The following is an 18,029-nucleotide window of genomic DNA, read 5'->3' as shown; positions in this document are numbered from 1 at the left end:
TCAAGCTGTGACCATAGGGTCATGTCTATGATCCCAAGCTCAAGCCAATGACCCTGCGCTCAAGCTGATGAGCCCGCACTCAAGCTGGCAACCTCAGGGTTTCAAACCTGGGTCCTCTTCGTTCCAATCCAATGCGCTATCCACTGTGCCACCGCCTGGTCAGGCAATAAATGCCTTTTCTTTAAATATTTCAGGTAATTTCTTAAGATGGAATCCTAATGATTCACCTGATGACTGGTCTTACTTTAAATTCATGACAACACACCCCCTGGTACTGCCACCTCTGCTGCTTCTGTCCCTAGCCCAGTGTCCCTTTTCTCAAGATCCTCCCTCTTCAGACTTCTCTTCCTCAGTTCTTCATTCCAAAAAGATTGCTCTTGTCAAAGTCCCCATGTCCTACACATTGCTTCCCCAGTGGTGACTTCATAGCCCTCATCTTCGTTGACCTTGTTTGTCACAGATGATCACTCTCTGGTCCTTCTCAGCCCACATTGCTGTTTATTCCTCTTCTGCCTGACCTCTGACAGATGGCATGCCCAAGGGCTCAGTCTTCTCTTCTCCATGCTGAGTCCTGAGAGACTCCCTCCAACCTCATGACTTTGAATATTGTCTACACACTAGTGACTACCAAGTTTACAATTCATCCCATTCCTTTGCCCTAAACTCCAGTCATGAATACTCATTCAGTGGTCTAATGGCATCTCAAAGTTAACATGTCCAAAACTAATAATATCCTGAGGTCTACCCACCTCCCCACCCCTCTGACTCCTCAAATGTGCTCGGCCATAATCTTCCTCCTCTCAGCCGGTGACCATCATTCTTTCCAGTTCTGTTCAGGTAAAAAAACCTGAGTTTATCCTTAACTCCTTTTGTCCTCTTATACTCTACATTCAATCTATTAGCAAATCCTGTCAACTCCATCTTTTTTTTTGGTGACAGAGACAGAGAGAAGAACAAGTAAGGACAAACAGGAAGGGAGAGAGATGAGAAGCATCAACTCATAGTTGTGGCACTTTAGCTGCTCACTGATTGCTTTCTCATATGTGCCTTGACGGGGGGGGGGGGCTAAAGCAGAGTGAGTGACCCCTTGCTCAAGTCAGTGACCTTGAGTTTCAAGCCAGCAACCTTTGGGCTCAATCCAGCAACCATGGGGTCATGTCTATGATCCCACGCTCAAGCTTGCAACCCCGTGCTCAAGCTGGATGAGCCCACGCTCAAACCGGCAACTTCAGGGTTTCAAACAGGGGTCCTTTGTGCCCCAGTCTGACACTCTATCCACTGCAACACTGCCTGGTTAGGCTCCATCTTTAAAATATATCTGGAATCTTGTCCACCACCACCGCTGCCACCACCGCCAATATCTCTTGTCTGGATTATGACATTAGTTTCCAAAGTGGTCTCCTGCTCTTGCCCCATACAGTTTATTCTCTGCACAGCAGCAGAGTGATCCTTCAACAGTTGGTTATTCCTCTACTCAGAATCCTCCAGAGCCTTCCCAAAGCTAACGTCCTTACAATGCTGTGCAAAGCCATGCATGACCACCCCTTTACCTCATCTCTCACTGCTCTCTCCTGTGCTCACTCAACCCCCAGTGACCGCCTTAGGTATTCTCAAAACACACCAAGCACATGCCTGCCCCAGGACATTTGCACTAATGTTTTCCTCTGCCTGGACCATTTTTCTTGTCGAATATCTGCATGCTTGTTCCTTCATTTTCTCCAGGACTCTATTCAAATATTACCATCTAATAAAGTCTTCCCCAACCAAATGTTATGAAATAGCATCCTCCTCCCCATCCTGAGCTCTATTGCTTATTGTTTCTTTTCTTTTCTTTTTTAAGTGAGAGGAAGGGAAATAGTGAGTCAGACTCCCACATGTGTGCCCCAACCGAGATCCACCCGGCAACCCCTGTCTGGGGCCATGCTCGAATCAACTGAGCTATTTTTAGTGCTTGAGGCTGACACTTGGACTAGCTGAGCTGACGATCAAACCAATCAAGCCACTGGCTGTGAGGAGGGGAAGAGGGAGTGGAGGGGGAAAGAAGCAAATGGTCACTTCTCCTGTGTGCCCTGACCGGGAATTTAACCCAGGACATCCATATGCTGGGCCAATGTTCTATCTACTACAAACCAGCCAGGCCCCTATTGCTTTCAAGCCACCCTTCCAGCTTTATTTTTCTCCAGGGCACTTAATACCCTTGGACATTTGTGTATTTGTTCATTTTCTGTCTCTTTTTAAAAAGGATTTTATTTGTTCACTTTAGAGAGGAGGGGGAGGAGAGAGAGAGAGAAGAGGGGAGGAGCAGGAAGCATCAACTCCCATATGTGCCTTGATCAGGCAAGCCCAGGGTTTTGAACCGGTGACCTCAGTGTTCCAGGCTGACACTTTATCCACTGCGCCACCACGAGTCAGGCCATTTTCTGTCTTTTATACTAGAATACATACACCTCAGGGCAGGTATTTTTGTCTGTTTTATTCATGCTAAGTCCCCAGGACCTAGTGTACTACACAACATAGTAGGTACTTTATGAGTATTGTAAATGCATAGACTCAGAAATGGAATCCCTTAGTGTGAGCACTTTTGCAGAATTTTTTGAGTCCTGTTGCTAAATTGCTTCCAGAGAGATAGAACCAATTTACACTTTCACCACTAGTGGGCAGCCTATTAGCACAGTATTTCTGTTTTAAGTGAGGCAACTGAGACCCAGTGAGGAGAGCTTGCTGGTGGTGGAGCTCAGGATTCCTGAATGCCAGGAAATGCTGTGGCGACTTAAAATACTGTGAGGCGATCCAGGAGAGCTTTACAGAGGACGGAAGAGGTTCTTCTGGGGTGGGTATGGAAGAATGAGAAGAATTCTGTCAGGTAGAAATGAGAAGAAATTCTAGGCATTACCACATTGCTACATTTCAGGTAAGAGATATAATATAAACTGAATCTTGAAGATGGACAGGGTCCAGGTGGACAAGTGTAGAGTCTTCCACACTACAGAGGTGGGAGGGGACCAAGAACACCAGCCACGGAGTTTGAAATTAACCCTTTGAGTAGTGAGTTTTTTCATGCTCACTGACCCCTGGGAGTGAGTTTTGTTTTTAAAAAATGAACTTAGTTACAGTTACAGTTTTATTAACTTAAAATCATGTTTGTTTGATAACCAATTTATGGAAACAAGAAGATCATACATTTATCTTTTTTTAATGTTGCCTTACACATTTTTAAAATAAAAATTCTTGTACGATCATACTCTGGATGGTCAGGAGGCACAAGGACGTACATTAACATACTTACTACTCAAAGGGTTAATACCATGAGCACTCTGGAGCCAGGGGGGATTTTCAGCCAAGGAGTGACACGAGAACTGAAGTTTTATGCTGTCTCACTGTCTGTCCATCTGCTGTCTTTCAGTTTCCATTTCTTTGTCCCTCTCTATTTTTAAAACTAATTTTTAAATTTTATTTTATTGGTTTTAGAGGGGGGGAATAAACATCAATTTGTTGTTCCACTTATTGATGCATTCATTGGTTGGTTCTTGTGTGTGCCCTGACCGGGGATCCAACCCACAATCTTGTTGTATTGGGACAACACTCTAACCAACTGAGCTACCTAGACAGGGTTTTTTGGCCCTTTTTATCTGTGTATTTCTCTTGGCTGTCCTCAACCCCTGCATGGCCAGAAGTAACTGTCTAAGTCATTCTCCTTTTCTATGTCATCACCCTGACGACCTATGAGGAAGTAAGCGAGGGAGGGGATGAGCCAGGACCCAGTGTCTCTTAGCCTCCCCAGGGCCTCGGCGCCCCCTTATTCTGCCCCTGGAGCAGCAGAGGAAATAAGACTTGGAGAGGCACTTGGAAGGGGATGGTGCCTCTCGCTCCTATCCCCCTTGAGTGACTCTGAGGTGCTGGCCTCCCTGCCCCGTCTAGGGCCAGACATCAGACCGTTACAATCCTTGGGCTGGTTCTCCATACTTGGTACCAGTCAGTGCCAGCTGGCAGCTCTCACCAAAGACTTAGGTGGCACAACTATGGGGGAAGGGGGAGGAAGTGGGAGGAAGTGGGAGGAAGTGGGCAGAGGCCCAAGGGACCAGGATAGAGGAGGGGGTAGTCAGAAGCTAGGTGGCCAACATGGGGGTCATATGGAATGAGGGAAAGCCTAGACTGAGGAGTCTGGAGGCTTCCGGGGCAATAGAGGAGGTGTTAGCACCCTACTTTGACCCTCCTGCTCCTGGTAAAACCTAGTCATCTCCCCACCACCCACTTTCCTCTGCACCTACCCTCTTAAGCTCCCCCAAACTAATTCGTCTTGGTTCCTTTAAGAGCTGCCTGGAAACTGGGGCAATGGAGGGGGCTGGCAGGGCCCCCACTGATTACCCTGCCATACCCGCCTCTGCTCCTCCCCATGCCTGGTACAGACTCTGCTGGAAGTCTTGGATGCTTGGGTTAGGGTCTCCACTGCTGGGCTAGGGGTAAGGCTTGAAAGTGGTGGGAAGGTGGACTGTGGTCCCTGGGTTGGGATGGGGGGCAGGGGGTGCCAGTTTCCTAGCTCTGTGGACACGGAGTGTCTGTGTGCCAACTTCAATGGATAACACAGGGGTGCCTGGATGGGTGGTCTTCTGGCTCAGACTGGGAGAATAGCAGTGGACCTTGAGGGCCAGAGCCTAGCGGGGCAGGATGTGTGGGTCTCCTCGGCCTCAGTTCCCCATCTCATTTTCACAGGACCCTCATTTACTAAACTCCATCAGTCACTCCCTTTCCCTCCTGCAGTAAGAGACAGAGGGCCCTGAAACCCCACCTTCCACAGGTGGGGAAACTGAGGTTCAGCCAAGCAGAGGAAATGGGATTGGGTGTGAGGCAGTAGGAGAAATGGGGATTAGACTGCAGAAATACTCTCCCTCTTTCTCCACCCCAGAGGACTGGACACAGAGAACCTGTGTGTTCAGCTTACTGCAGCAAGTTTCTAACTACAGCCATAGCTACCATCCAGACGAGGTCCCTGCTCCCTCATCAGAGCAACTTAGCACCTTCCTGGAGGTTTTGATTTTCATATATCAAGGCTAGAAGAGGCTCCCAGAAGCTCAGCTAGAAAACCCAGGATGAAGTGGAGCCCCAGGAAGCTTGTAGGCTCCCTCACTTGACTCCCTTGGAGTATTCAGAAATGTAGCCCCTTCCAACTCTGCTACAGAGCCTGGGTCCATTATCCCTAAAAGGGAAGCAGATGGGGGGAGGGCAGGGACCCAAGGACATCCCTTGGGTGTGAAATCTTCCTTCCTGTTACAACACTAGTTCAGTTTCCTCTAGTCCCTGTCATCTCGATTCCAAGTGATTTCCTCCCCTGCTACCATGTTCCCAGTCTTGAGGGAGAAGAGCCTGAATAAGCAGGCACCCTCCGAGTCCCCAAGGCCTAGGTGCTGAGGGCAGCAAGGATGGAGTCAGAGCCCTGGCCGGTTGGCTCAGCGGTAGAGCGTCGGCCTGGCATGCAGGAGTCCCAGGTTCAATTCCCAGCCAGGGCACACAGGAGAGGCGCCCATCTGCTTCTCCACCCCTCCCCCTCTCCTTCCTCTCTTTCTCTCTCTTCCCTTCCCGCAGCCAAGGCTCCATTGGAGCAAAGATGGCCTGGGCACTGAGGATGGCTCTGTGGCCTCTGCCTCAGGCGCTAGAATGGCTCTGGACGCAACAGAGCGACGCCCCAGAGGGGCAAAGTATCGCCCCCTGGTGGGCATGCCGGGTGGATCCCGGTTGGGTGCATGCGGGAGTCTGTCTGACTGCCTCCCCGTTTCCAGCTTCGGAAAAATGAAAAAAAAAAAAAAAAAGATAGAGTCAGGAGCGGTGGAGGATGTGACAGCAGCTCTGCTTAGAGTCCACTTCTGCTTTCAATACATGTCATGTCCTCCCTGCCCACCCCAGGTGGAAATGCTCACCCATCACCCCAACCCAGACCTAAAAGGGAACTGAACATAGCCTGTGAAACCCTCTGTCTGAGGCGGCACCAGGACACTCACTTCCTTCTTCCTAGTCTAGAAACGAGCCAAGCTGCTCCCAGGTAGGCTGCAAAGCCATTTACACATGTGAACCCGAGAGGGCAAACCCCCTGCCCAGGATCACACAACAAGGCCTAGGACCCAAGAATCTTGCTGCCCAGTCTCATAATGCCTCTTTCACACCCTTGGGCCTCTGCCCACAAGCTGAGAGAGGCCAACTTGAAAAAGGCTTTTTCAGTTCCTCATGTTATCAGTAAAGAAGTCCAGTGAAGGCAGGGACCTGGTAACTAGGGCTGCTCAGGATCAGGGGTGGGAGAGGACCCAAGGCCCAGCTCCCAAAGCGCCCACCCAGACCCCTGCTGGCCTCAGCTCCTTCACAGATGGGGAAGGACTCAGCTCATGTTTTTTTTGTTTTTGTTTTTTGTTTTTTTGTTTTTACAGAGGCAGAGATAGACAGGGACAGACAGACAGGAACGGAGAGAGATGAGAAGCATCAATCATCAGTTTCTCGTTGTGCGCGTTGCGACTTCTTAGTTGTTCACTGATTGCTTTCTCACATGTGCCTTGACCGTGGGCCTTCAGCAGACCGAGTAACCCCCTGCTGGAGCCAGCGACCCTGGGTCCAAGCTGGTGAGCTCTTTGCTCAAGCCAGATGAGCCCGCGCTCAAGCTGGCGACCTCGGGGTCTCAAACCTGGGTCCTTCCGCATCCCAGTCCGACGCTCTATCCACTGCGCCACCACCTGGTCAGGCTCAGCTCATGTTTGTCTCTTTTTTATCCCTATCTGGTCTAGACCTTTGGGAAGTCCATTCTAAACTCTCCCCTCCATCCCTCTTCTTAGAACACAAACTTTCCCCTCCTAATAAGTCTCAGGGGGTTAGTCAAAGGCTTCTGGAAAAGTCATATTCTTGATAGCTGAGGAAGAACGGCAGACTCAGACCTGGAGGTGGCCCCCTTCCCACAGAAGCCAGGATATTAATAGAAGAGGGCTTCTTAGCCTTCTTAACAGAGAAGAGACCCTGTCTCCTAGCTTATTTGCATAGATATTTATATGTTCAGTTGCTTCTTCATTGGCAAACTCAATTTGCATGGGGTCAGGCTGGCTGGCATCCAGGTGTGACCACCTGCATATACACTGCAGCAAGAGGGAAACCCAGAGGGACTCACCATAGTGGAATTGGCCCCCAGCTGACCCTGAACCCAGCTTGCGGACATTTGTGTGGTGGTGCCTGCCTGACAGTGGGCAAGGTAGCTGAACGATGATCCCCAGGGGTTAGTGTGCCTCTTCTTATCTCCCCCCACATCTAGAGTACTGCCTCCTTCACATGTGGATCCAGACGCTGCAGAAGGTGGGGTGCAGGGGGACGCGAGTAGGAGGAGGAAGAATATGGGGAGATTGTAGTCCCTCCCACTTAGAATGTGGTCGCCATGGTGACTGAGGACCAGTGAGGTGGGATAGGGTTGGGATGGGGGGCGGGGGTGTGGCAGGGACTAAACACCGGGAGACGGGAGACGGCGAGTCTGGCATTCCAGGGGGAGGAAAACGCAGCAGCATCCCCAGGCTCCAGGTAAGGAAGCAGGAGAGCTGATAGTTCAGAAAGATGAGGGCGGGCCATTGTCTGGAGCTGGTTCTGCCCAGAGGAAGGGGCAGACAGAGGGGGTCTGGCCATTGTGTGCGATATTCAGCTCAGCCTTCCAGCACTAGTCAGACTGGAGGAGGAAACCTCCGAGGCTTGGGTAAGGAAGCGGGGGTCGAGCTGCGCAGGTGGCAAGAAAACTGGGAGACAGCAGGGGTGTGAAGAGGTGGGGGGACCCTGGGAGAGTAGATGCTTGGGGACATCTCTAGCGCTTTTCACACAGTAGGCACTTAATAAATGTAAGTTGTTTTAACTTGCTTATCATCATAAAAGGAGGGCAGGGCAGGTGGGGCTAAGGAAAGGGAGCCTGGAAGCTGATATTCTCCAGGACTGAGCTCTTCTGGGGCTGCCTCTGAGACTGGAAGGGAGAGGGGAAAGCGGACGCTGGACCTACTGAGTGCAGCCCTGAGTGGCTTCTCTCCTGGCCCCGGGAGCTGCCCCCTCAGTGAGGTGTCCATGTTCCAGGGGTGCAGAAAAAACAGAGCCCTGGGGTGAGCATGAGGTGGGGATGAGGAGTAACATCACCTTCTCCCCTCCCACCCCCACATCTGGATCTTTATCCTGGGCCAGAAAGCCTGGCAGGAAGTGGCTACTGTTTAATGTGATCTAGAGGCTGCCGGGGAGGAGTCCCTGGAATACCTGGTTGGGGAGTTGAACTCAGCATTGTTGTCGTGAGGGTCCTGATACTGGGCTCTCAGGCATGGGGAGAAAAAAGCTGGGGAACCCTCACAGTGGAGCTATGAAATGGCACTGCCTCTTCAGCATGGTCCCGGAACATCTGACCCCTACCCACCACCGTGCCACCCCAACCACTGCCTGACCTGAACCCAGCCAAGACACTTCCCCTCCCTGGCCTTGGTTCCCTCATTTGTACAGTGAGAGGGTGGGACCTCTCTGCCTATAGCTTCCTTGACGCTGCAGGCAGAACCTGCCACGTCATTTATGGGGTCCAGTGAGAAATGAAAATGTAGGGCCCCTTGTTCAAAAATGATCAAGACTTTCAATATAGGCCTGACCTGTGGTGGCACAGTGGATAAAATGTCGACCTGGAAATGCTGAGGTCGCCGGTTCGAAACCCTGGGCTTACCTGGTCAAGGCACATATGGGAGTTGATGCTTCCAGCTCCTCCCCCCCTTCTCTCTCTCTGTCTCTCCCTCTCCTCTCTAAAAAAACAAATAAATAAATTAATTAATTAAAAAAAAAAAGACTTTCAATATGGCCACAGTAGAGCATTAGATGAAGTGAGGGCCCTTTTGAGCATGGGGCCCTGTGTGACTGCTCAGGTCATGTGCCCATGAAGCCAGCCCTGGCTGTGGGCTCTGCCAGCTGCAGCAAGGGAGATGGCAGTGTTACTTTGATTCCAGAGCCTCTAGTGCAAGAGGGTCAGCGGGTAGGGGGCAGGCAGTCCTGCCTCCCCATCAGGCTCTTCCGTGGACCTGGACCAGGAGGCCCTGTGGAGGCAGGAGTGGTAGCTGCTGGACTTTCTTCACAGAGGTTTCAGGAGTCATGCCAGAGATACTGTTTCTTAGCCCAGACTGAGCATCTAGAGCTTGTTGCTCCCCACCCACTTGCCTTCTGCACTCAAGAGGCTGAGTTTCCTGGACTGGGACAGGAGTAGGACTCTGGAGAGACAGTGTAGATTGTGTAGGATTAGCTTTGACTGAGGCTAATCTGAGTTTAACTTGGCTTTTAGCTGTGTGAACTCCTTGATACCCTTCCTCATTTGTAGAATGGGATCCTGGTGGTATCTATCTGCTAACCTTGTTGGGTAGACCACAGCCTGATAATGTGAAGGATTCATATTGGCTGGAGGGACGGGGAAAGGAGGCCTGGAGCCCGAAGGAGAATTCCTGGGTCTCTGGAGGAGAAAGAACTAGGGGCTGGGCATTAATCTAACACTTCCAGAGAGGCCAGCCCAAGGCACCAGGCTGGCGGGGTGGGGCTGACACGTTCTCCCCTACTATACACTCCCCCAACAGAACACCTCCCAGTGACCCAGATAAGCCGATCTGTTCAAGCAGCGAGGCCCAGGGGCAGGATAGGTTCCCAAATCTGAGTGGGGCTGGGGAGACACAGAAGGTGGGGTCTGTGTGGGAGTTCCCCTTGATTCTGAGAGTCAGGAACACTTTGTCTGGGAGCCTCCATGAGAGTCTGAGGGAGTCTTAGGCAAGTCTTGACAAGAAACAGTTGTCAGGAGGGGTCTGGCTGAAACCAACCCTCAGGAAAATTACGGGAAAACGGGAGCAGAGGGAGAAGGAAAGAAGGCTGAGCCGCCTTTGACAAGGAATAGCTCCTAAGAAATAGCTGGGGCTGTACCATGGCCCCGCAGGCTGGCACTGTGACAGGTGGAAGGAAGTTACGCTACGGGAAGGACTTCCTGACAGTGAGGAATGTGCACTTAAGAAGGAGGTGGGTTATTTATTGGAGTCGGACTTGCCTTGCCATGGCTGTGCTCGTTAAGCAGCAGTCAGCTGCCTTGGACTGAGTGGGCAGAAAACAACCCCCTTTGTGGGTCAGGGAGCCCTTGGTGCCAGAAGCCTCTTTAATCCTGTATTATGAAGTTCCCCTTGGGGCCATCAGGAAGGGGTAAGCAGCCACCATGGGGAGTTTGGGTGCCTCAGAAGTATGTTCCTGAGGTATAAGCTCAGCTGGGAAACTTTCTGGGCCTGATGCTGCTCTAAGAGTGATGGAGATTAGATCATGGGAGGCTCTTAGCAAACTCATGGATAAGAGCCAAATACAATTGTTTTATGTATGTATGTATGTATGTATGTATGTATGTATTTTGAGAGAGAGACAGAAAGGGAGAGAAGGAGTGAGAAGCATCAACTTGTAGGTGCTTTCACTTTATTTGTATATTGATTGCTTCTCAAACACGCCTTGACTGGGGCCAAGCCAATGTCCCCTTGTTCAAGCCAGAAATCTTGGGCTTTTCATGCTAGTGACATTTGGGCTCAAGCTGGCAAGCTTTGTGATCGTGTGGACAAGCCAGCAACCCCGTGCTAATGGGCCTGCACTCAGAGCCAGTGACCTTGGGACTTTGAACCAGCAACTTCAGTGTTCTGAGTTGACATTTTATCCACTGCACCAACAACAGTCAGGCTGCAAATTGTTTTATTTTTTAAAAGACTTAGCACTGGCCAGTTTGTTCAGTGGATAAAGCATTGGCCCGGCATGTGGACGTCCGGGTTCTATTCCCAGTCAGGGCACACATGAGAAGCGACCATCTGCTTCTCTCCCCCTCCCCCTCCCTCTTCTCTCTCTTTCCCCTCCTCTTGCAGCCAGTGCCTCAATTGGTCGAGCATTGGCCTCAGGCACTGAAGATAGCTCAGTTGATTCAAGCATTGGCCCAGACAGGGGTTACTGGATGGATCCCGGTCGGGGCGCATGTGGGAGTCTGTCTCTCTGTCTCCCCTCTTCCTACTTAAAAAACAAAACGAAACAAAAAGACTATGGCTCAGCTGGAAGTTGAGGTTTGAAGGTTAGACCACTTCAGGGACTTCCCAGTAGGCAGGAGTGGAGAGACCCCACCTTGTGGGTAAGTGAAAAAAAGGAATGTGAAAGATAATGTCATGTCTCCCGTCTGGGAAATCTTGAGCAAGAAGAGAAACCACTACTAGCCTTGTTAGACTTGATGTGACGTGATAGATAGAGGAACAGAGAAATGGCTGAAATGACCTAGAAGCTTTCTGGCCTTTTAAACTCTCTGGATAGACAGAGGTGAGAGGAGGGGGAAAGAGAAAGGTGTGTCTCTTTTTATTCCCCTCCCAATCTACCAACTTCCGCCCAAGGCTGGGATCTGTCATAACTCGAGAGGTGGAAATTCTGGTTTCCCTCGCCCAGAGCTCCCATTGCTGACTTTGGCACGATGGGTACCTGGAGGGTCTCACTCCCGGCACAGCCGAGCTGAACCTCTTTCCCTCGCCTCTGGGGCCTGGACCCCCACTCACCTTCCTTCTCTTGGATGGCGCCTTCACCCAAGAGTCCAGACACCTGGGTTCTACGCTGTGGCTGGCTCAAGGGTACGTGAGACGAGGCGGGTGGCTCGGGATTGGCGGTCCTGGGGAGAAGTTTATGCAAAGACCCAAAGAGACAGACAGCAGCAGTAGAGTCCAAAGAGGCTGTGGGCAGCTGCAGAGGCTGGAAGATAGCCAGCCATTCCTTGCCTTGGAACACATTCCTGGCAATGCTGTTGCTAGCCTGGTGGGCTGTGTTCTCATTGCCTCCCTACAAGAAGAGGGCCAGGTAGGCCTGTGCATCAAAGACCCGAGCCCAACTGGGGCTAGGGCAAGGTCAGAGCAACTGATTCAGACTTAGTCTGACTGCTTGGGTCATCGGAGGGCTAGGGTAAGTATGAGATGAGGTATCAACAGATCTCGAAGAGTCAGATCTGAGGAATTTTATATTTGAGCATAAGAATCTGTTCCCCAGAAAGTCCTCTGAGGCTAGGTAATGTTTTGGGATCTGAGGTAGGAGAGGGAGGAAGAAAGGCAAAGAGCAGATAGCAAGGAGGGCCTCCCTGAGAGTCAAGTGAGAGAAGGGCAGAGCGGGGCTGTTGGTGAATGGTGAAAAGAGGTCAGAAGTGCAGGCTGGGGAACCACCGGAGTCCTCCTACCCAGAGGGGCAAGTGAGGCCGCTGGCAGGGGCCTGTGGAAATGATGGGTTAGACTCCTTGAGGGCCCTCTGGAAAGGAAACTGTCCTCTCTCCTGCCTCCCCTCCCTACACACTTCTGCTGTCTGGGGCTCTCTGATTGGTCCCTGGGGGGGATGTGGTGAGGATTGCTTACCCAGAGAGTGCCCCTGTGCCTGTTTCCTCAGAGCCATCTGGTGACAGCCTCTGGCTGAGCATGGCCCTACCAGCTTTGGGCCTGGACCCATGGAGCCTCCTAGGCCTTTTCATCTTACAACTGTTCCTGCTGCTGCTGCCAACAACAACCACAGGAAGTGGTGGGCAGGAACCCCTGCCCAGGGTCAAATACCCTGCAGGTAAGTGTGGGGATGGCAACAGCAAGTGGAGGGGCTTGGAGGAAAGAGAGAGGGATAGGGGGGGATGGACACGGAGAAACAGATTTGCCAGGGAGAGATAGCCTCAGAGAGAGGGAGGGAGGGAGAGGGAGGGGGAGAGAGAGAGAGAGAGAGAGAGAGAGAGAGCGCCAGAAACGGCCATTCAGACTGAGACAGACAGAAGTGAGAGATGAAACCACTTGGGGTGAAGATTGAGGAAAGAGAGAAGAGGAGCCGGGGGTCCAGGGACTGGGGGCATCACTTCTTCTGATTCTCCAAAATCGGTGATTTTTCTTTCCCTCCTAAAATGTCACCAGCATCAGGTTGGGCACCTCAAACCTGAAATTGCTTTCATGCCCCCAAGTGGCCCCCAAAGCCAAAGCCCATGCTAGAGGATCATCTGTGGACCTGATGACTCAGGTCACTCCAGGCCCATGCCAACCCTGCTGGACCATGCTGTATCTAGTACCATGGACACCGGGGCTATGAGAACTTGTGGTGGCCTAACTGTGGTACAAGCCCCAGAACCCTGTGGGCACAGCTTAACTGCTTTTTTACTGAGGCTGTGGGGCTGCTGATCCTCTCACCTCCAGGAAGAAGATTCAGGGAAGGACAATGGCCCTGTAGGAGTAGGAGTAGGTGGGGCGGGGGATCGTGGGCATTTAACATCTTTCTGGGGCAATGTGGTAAAGAAAATGCATGCTGCTCATTGATGGAGAGGCCTCCTCTGTGTTGTGTGCTGGGATTACCAACATATACAAGACTCAGCTCTTGCCTTCAAGGTGCTTATAGCCCAAGCAGAAGCAAATGAACAATGAGACAGTCATACTACAGAGGGAACAGTTCTGTAACAGAGGGGTTATACAGTTCTGGAGGAGGTTGGCCCTTCCAGCACCTGGCCACACACTGTTCCCCAACTCCTCCTATTGGTCCTATCTAAGACTCTGAGCCTTCTAAGGTAACAATGAGCAGTCAATCGTCTAATGAGAAAGTGCCAATGTGCCCTTGAGAGAGGTTTTGAGGAGCTCCTTCCCCCTTGCTGATGGCCAGAGGGACAGGAGCACACATAACCCATCACTACGCCAAGGTGATGGGGAGGACCTAGATGAGCCACCAAGATTCACCTCCTCTGTCCAGGTGACATCCAAGCATGCCCATGGGACCTTTGAAGAAAGATGTTTTCTTTCTGTTCAGCCTATGGCCGTCATTCTAGTGGTGGAAATTTCCTGCAGTAGATAAGGGGACGGAAGTGGGGTTGGTGAGTGGGACCCTGCAACCCACAGCTACTCTGACACAGCCTTTCCTGTGTCTAGCTTTCCTGCGTGTGGCTGCCAACATCCTCCTGTCTGTCTGCCTTCTGCTCCCCCTGCCAGTGAGGAGCAAAAGTGTCCTCCCACACCGCAGCTCTCAGGCCTGGAAGAGCATCCCTGTGCTTCACTTTATTTCCTGTCCCTTTGTCCGTCTCTTGAGTGTGGGCCACCCTCCTCTAGCCAGGCTGTCATTACCCGGTCTTTGGCTATCTCTCCTCCTTACTGTGGGCTCAGTCCACAAAATTCCTACGGCTGCCAGCAGGGTGGAGTTAAAGGGGGAGCTGCTGATGGAGAATGGGTCCAGCTGCCCAGGTCTGCGGAGTACCCTCTGCCAACCTTTTCCCCTCCACTTTGATGTCAGTGGTCAGCTGCCAGCCCACAAGCCCCTCCTCATTCATTCCATCACACCTCTCCCAACAGGGGATGGACGCAGGGCTCTTAGCCTCTTCCACCAGAAGAGCCTCCAGGATTTTGATACTCTGCTCTTGAGTGGTGATGGAAGTACGCTCTATGTGGGGGCCCGAGAGGCCATTCTGGCCTTGAATATCCAGGATCCAGGTGTGCCAAAGCTAAAGAACATGGTGAGGAAGCCAGGGATAAAGGAGTGGACTGGGAGTGAGGAGGGGGCTAGCAGTTGCCCTGTGCCAGGGCTGCCTATGGGTGAAAAATTGCCCAATTTCTCTTATCTATATAGTTGACGCTTGAACAACATGGGTTTTTTTTAATTTATTTTATTTATTTACTTTTTTAGATTTTATTTATTCATTTTTATTAGAGAGAGGGGGGGAGAGAGAGAGAGAGAGAGAGAGAACAAGAACAGGGGGAGGAGCAGGAAGTATCAACTCCCATATGTGCCTTGACCAGGGTTTTTGAACCGGCGACCTCAGTGTTCCAGGTCGACGCTTTATCCACTGCGCCACCACAGGTCAAGCCAACAACATGGTTTTGAACTATGTGGGTCCACTTCTATGCAGATTTTTTTTCCAATAAATATACAGTTGGCCCTTTGCAACCCCGGGTTTCCCATCCACGAATTCAATCAGCATTTTTTATCTATGGCTGGGTATCCATGGATGCAGAGGGTGGACTATATAAATTGTTCTACCCCATTTTATATGAGGGACTTAAGCACCTGTGGAGATCCTGGAACCAACCTCCCATGGGTACTGAGGGACAAACTGTAGTTAGGTTTTGGGGATTCAAAACTTATCTGTGGATTTTTCACTGTGCAAGGGGTTGGTGTTCCTAATCCCTGTGTTGTTCAAGGGTAAACTATATCCAGCAATAATCAACAACTCTTGTTATGTATACCTGGTCTATACAACAGCCAAGAAATACTATAGTGGCCTCACTATTCATTGGTTTAATGATTACTGGTTGAATAATATTAATTGCTAAAATGGCCAAGATGGAAATCATTGACACATGAGAGAAACATTGACGCAAATTGTATCAATAATGTGATATCCACCCACTGGGAGAAATCACGGAAGCTTCTGTGTTAAATTTTAGTCACCCTACCCATGCTGAGTATTGGTGACAATCATGTGAGACAGAAAGTGAGAAGGAAGGGAAAAGGGGAGGGAGGGAGAGGGCTAGCAATTATGCAGCATCTCCATGGTTTGTGTTTCTCAGTACAGTCTGTGGGCCACATCACATACAGAATACCTGTTAAAAATGCAGATTCTCAAAAAAAAAAAAAAAGATTCTCTGAGGTGTGACCTAGAAGCTGACATTTTAAACAATTTCTCTAGGAAATGTGTGGTTTGACAACTGCTGCTCCGAATACCATACATTGCCTTAGGCGCTTTACATATGCCACCTTGTTGTGTCCTCCAAAAGCCTGTGAAACTGGACAAAGATCACCCCAACTAGTAAATGGCTGAGCCTGATTTCAACTCAGGTCTGATTCCACAGGCCATGTTCTAGCATGGAGCTACATCCTAATGAATAACAGTATTATTAGAGTAATTGTTCTGGTCACCAACTGATGTTATTATAACCTATGAGCAGGTCACCAACCACCACGCCTGCTGGTTATTTCACACCAGAGCCAAGAAAGGGATGGCAAGTCAGAGCTAGAGCTAAACACCTCATATCTCTTTCATCTCCCCCATCCCAATTCCCCACTTCAGATATCCTGGCCGGCTAGTGACCAAAAAAAGAATGAATGTGTCTTAAAGAAGAAGAGCAATGAGGTAAGGAGAGGTGGGGATCTAGGGGCTCTTAGTTGAGAACCCTGGTTTTCCCCAGACCATCACTCCAGGTGATGCAGGCAGCAGAGGCTGCTTGTTTGCATGATTACTGCCTGCATCATGTTCTATGAAGACATATAAAGACTGCCTCAGCCTTGCCCAGCCATTTTCCCCACTAGAAAGTGAGGGGGCCTTGGAGTCTGGGAGCCCAGGAGTTTGGGGCAAATGGCCTGGAGGCCTGAATTCTATATCTCCTCCAGACACAGTGTTTCAACTTTATTCGTGTCCTGGTCTCTTTCAATGCCACCCACCTCTACACCTGCGGCACCTTCGCCTTCAGCCCTGCTTGTACCTTCATTGTAAGTTACCTGGCACCCAGCTCTTAGGCACCAAGCCTCCTTCCTCACCTCTACTCCTAGCCCATGCTTTGCAACAGTGGAGACCTCTGGTCTTCTAGATGCAAAACCCTCTTGGGCTTCCTGGCCCCAGACCAATTTCCCTCTATGTCCCTTTCCCTTCCTCCCTCAGGCCCCTCATTTTCCAGATGTGAGACTCTAGTGTTCTAGTCTCCTATCCTCTCCCCCTCTGTAGGGACTTCAAAATTCCCACCTGTTGCCCATCTTGGAGGACAAGGTTGTGGAGGGGAAAGGCCAAAGCCCCTTTGATCCTGCCCATAAGCACACAGCTGTCTTGGTAGGTGAGTATCAGGTTCCCTGGTCCATCCCAACATCTGCTTTCCCAGGTCACTCTGTGACATATGGAATCTGACAGACTTTCCTGAAAGGCAGAGGACAGAGAGAGAGAAAGCCAGGAGCCTCAGAGCATAAGATCAGAGGGAGAATCAGACACCCTACCCACTGCCAGCTCCTGCTGAAGCTGCTACAAAGGGGGTGAAGAGAAATGGCTGTGGAGATATACACATAGGCAGCAGGGTCTGGAAAATCTCTGGCAGAAAAGAGGCATGAGATTCACTCAATTCTTCAACAAATAGGTACTGCGTGAACATCTCCTGTGGTATGCCAGGCATTGTTCTAACAACTTAAGAAGAAATCACAGCCCTGTGCTCTCCCAGACACAAACCATTACAGACTTCCCAACTTGGCTTCTTAAAGAAGGTGGCCTTTGGCTTTTGAGTGGGACCTAAAAAGACAGGTAGATGGGTGGGGAGAAGAGTAGGACTTAAGGTGTGGAAGCAGCAAACACAGTCACCTTCTGGGAACAATGAGTGATTCTATTTGGCAAGTGGTTCAGCTGGGTGTGTTGGGGAGTAGCTAGAAAATGGTTGGAAAAGTGCCCAAACACAGAAAGCCAGGAGAGTTGGCCATTTTCTGTGGGCAGAAGGACCTGAGTGGGGTGCTCAAGTTGGGGACTGTGAGATGGGCTTTGGAGCTCCCCAGGAAGGTGACAGAGGTCTCAAACTCGCGGCCCGCCCACCAATTTTGTGCGGCCCGCAGACTGGCCCGCAGATTAATCCACAAAGTTTGATTAGTCTGCGGGCCGCACAAAATTGGTGGGCGGGCCGCATGGCAACGAGTTTGAGATCCCTGGTAGAACGAATGAGACTATGTGAATGCTAGCCCCAGACTCAGACAGGTCTGAGGGTACAAGACACCTTCCAACTGATAATGTCTCTCCCCACGTCTTCCTCACCAAGATGGGATGCTCTATTCGGGCACCATGAACAACTTCCTGGGCAGTGAGCCCATCCTGATCCGCACGCTGGGATCCCAGCCTGTCCTCAAGACAGACAATTTCCTCCGCTGGCTGCAACGTAAGAACCTGAGCCCCACCCAGTACAGGTCTGGCCCCCTTCCCCCGAGTCCCAGAGATTTGGCAATTCACTCAACTCTCATTTGTTGAACGCATACTTCGTTCAAGGCAGTACTGTTAGGCGCTGGGGGTACAGCAGAGA

At 50.8% G+C, this 18,029-nt stretch overlaps 1 protein-coding gene across 7 annotated transcripts in view; it reads left to right on the top strand.

The window, feature by feature from the left end:
- Positions 1-2,748: 2,748 nt before the first annotated feature.
- SEMA4A (semaphorin 4A) overlaps positions 2,749-18,029 on the top strand; it is a 33,081-nt gene continuing 17,800 nt past the window's right edge. Inside the window, exons 1-7 of one of the 7 annotated variants that reach the window (XM_066261846.1) lie at positions 2,749-2,911; positions 12,427-12,594; positions 14,343-14,503; positions 16,058-16,120; positions 16,378-16,476; positions 16,709-16,814; positions 17,772-17,888. In XM_066261846.1, coding sequence (XP_066117943.1) covers positions 12,456-12,594; positions 14,343-14,503; positions 16,058-16,120; positions 16,378-16,476; positions 16,709-16,814; positions 17,772-17,888 — 685 coding nt within the window. In that variant the 5' untranslated portion in view covers positions 2,749-2,911; positions 12,427-12,455. Of the gene's footprint in view, positions 2,912-7,126; positions 7,244-7,490; positions 7,540-9,997; positions 10,018-10,046; positions 10,195-11,399; positions 11,631-12,426; positions 12,595-14,342; positions 14,504-16,057; positions 16,121-16,377; positions 16,477-16,708; positions 16,815-17,771; positions 17,889-18,029 lie in introns of those variants that run through there. The other 6 variants (XM_066261844.1, XM_066261847.1, XM_066261848.1 and 3 more) reach the window with 6 other exon arrangements.

The sequence above is a fragment of the Saccopteryx bilineata genome, chromosome 2 (assembly GCF_036850765.1).
Source record: "Saccopteryx bilineata isolate mSacBil1 chromosome 2, mSacBil1_pri_phased_curated, whole genome shotgun sequence".
Classification (NCBI taxonomy): Eukaryota; Metazoa; Chordata; class Mammalia; order Chiroptera; family Emballonuridae; genus Saccopteryx; species Saccopteryx bilineata.
This window is presented reverse-complemented; position numbering and strand designations above follow the sequence as displayed.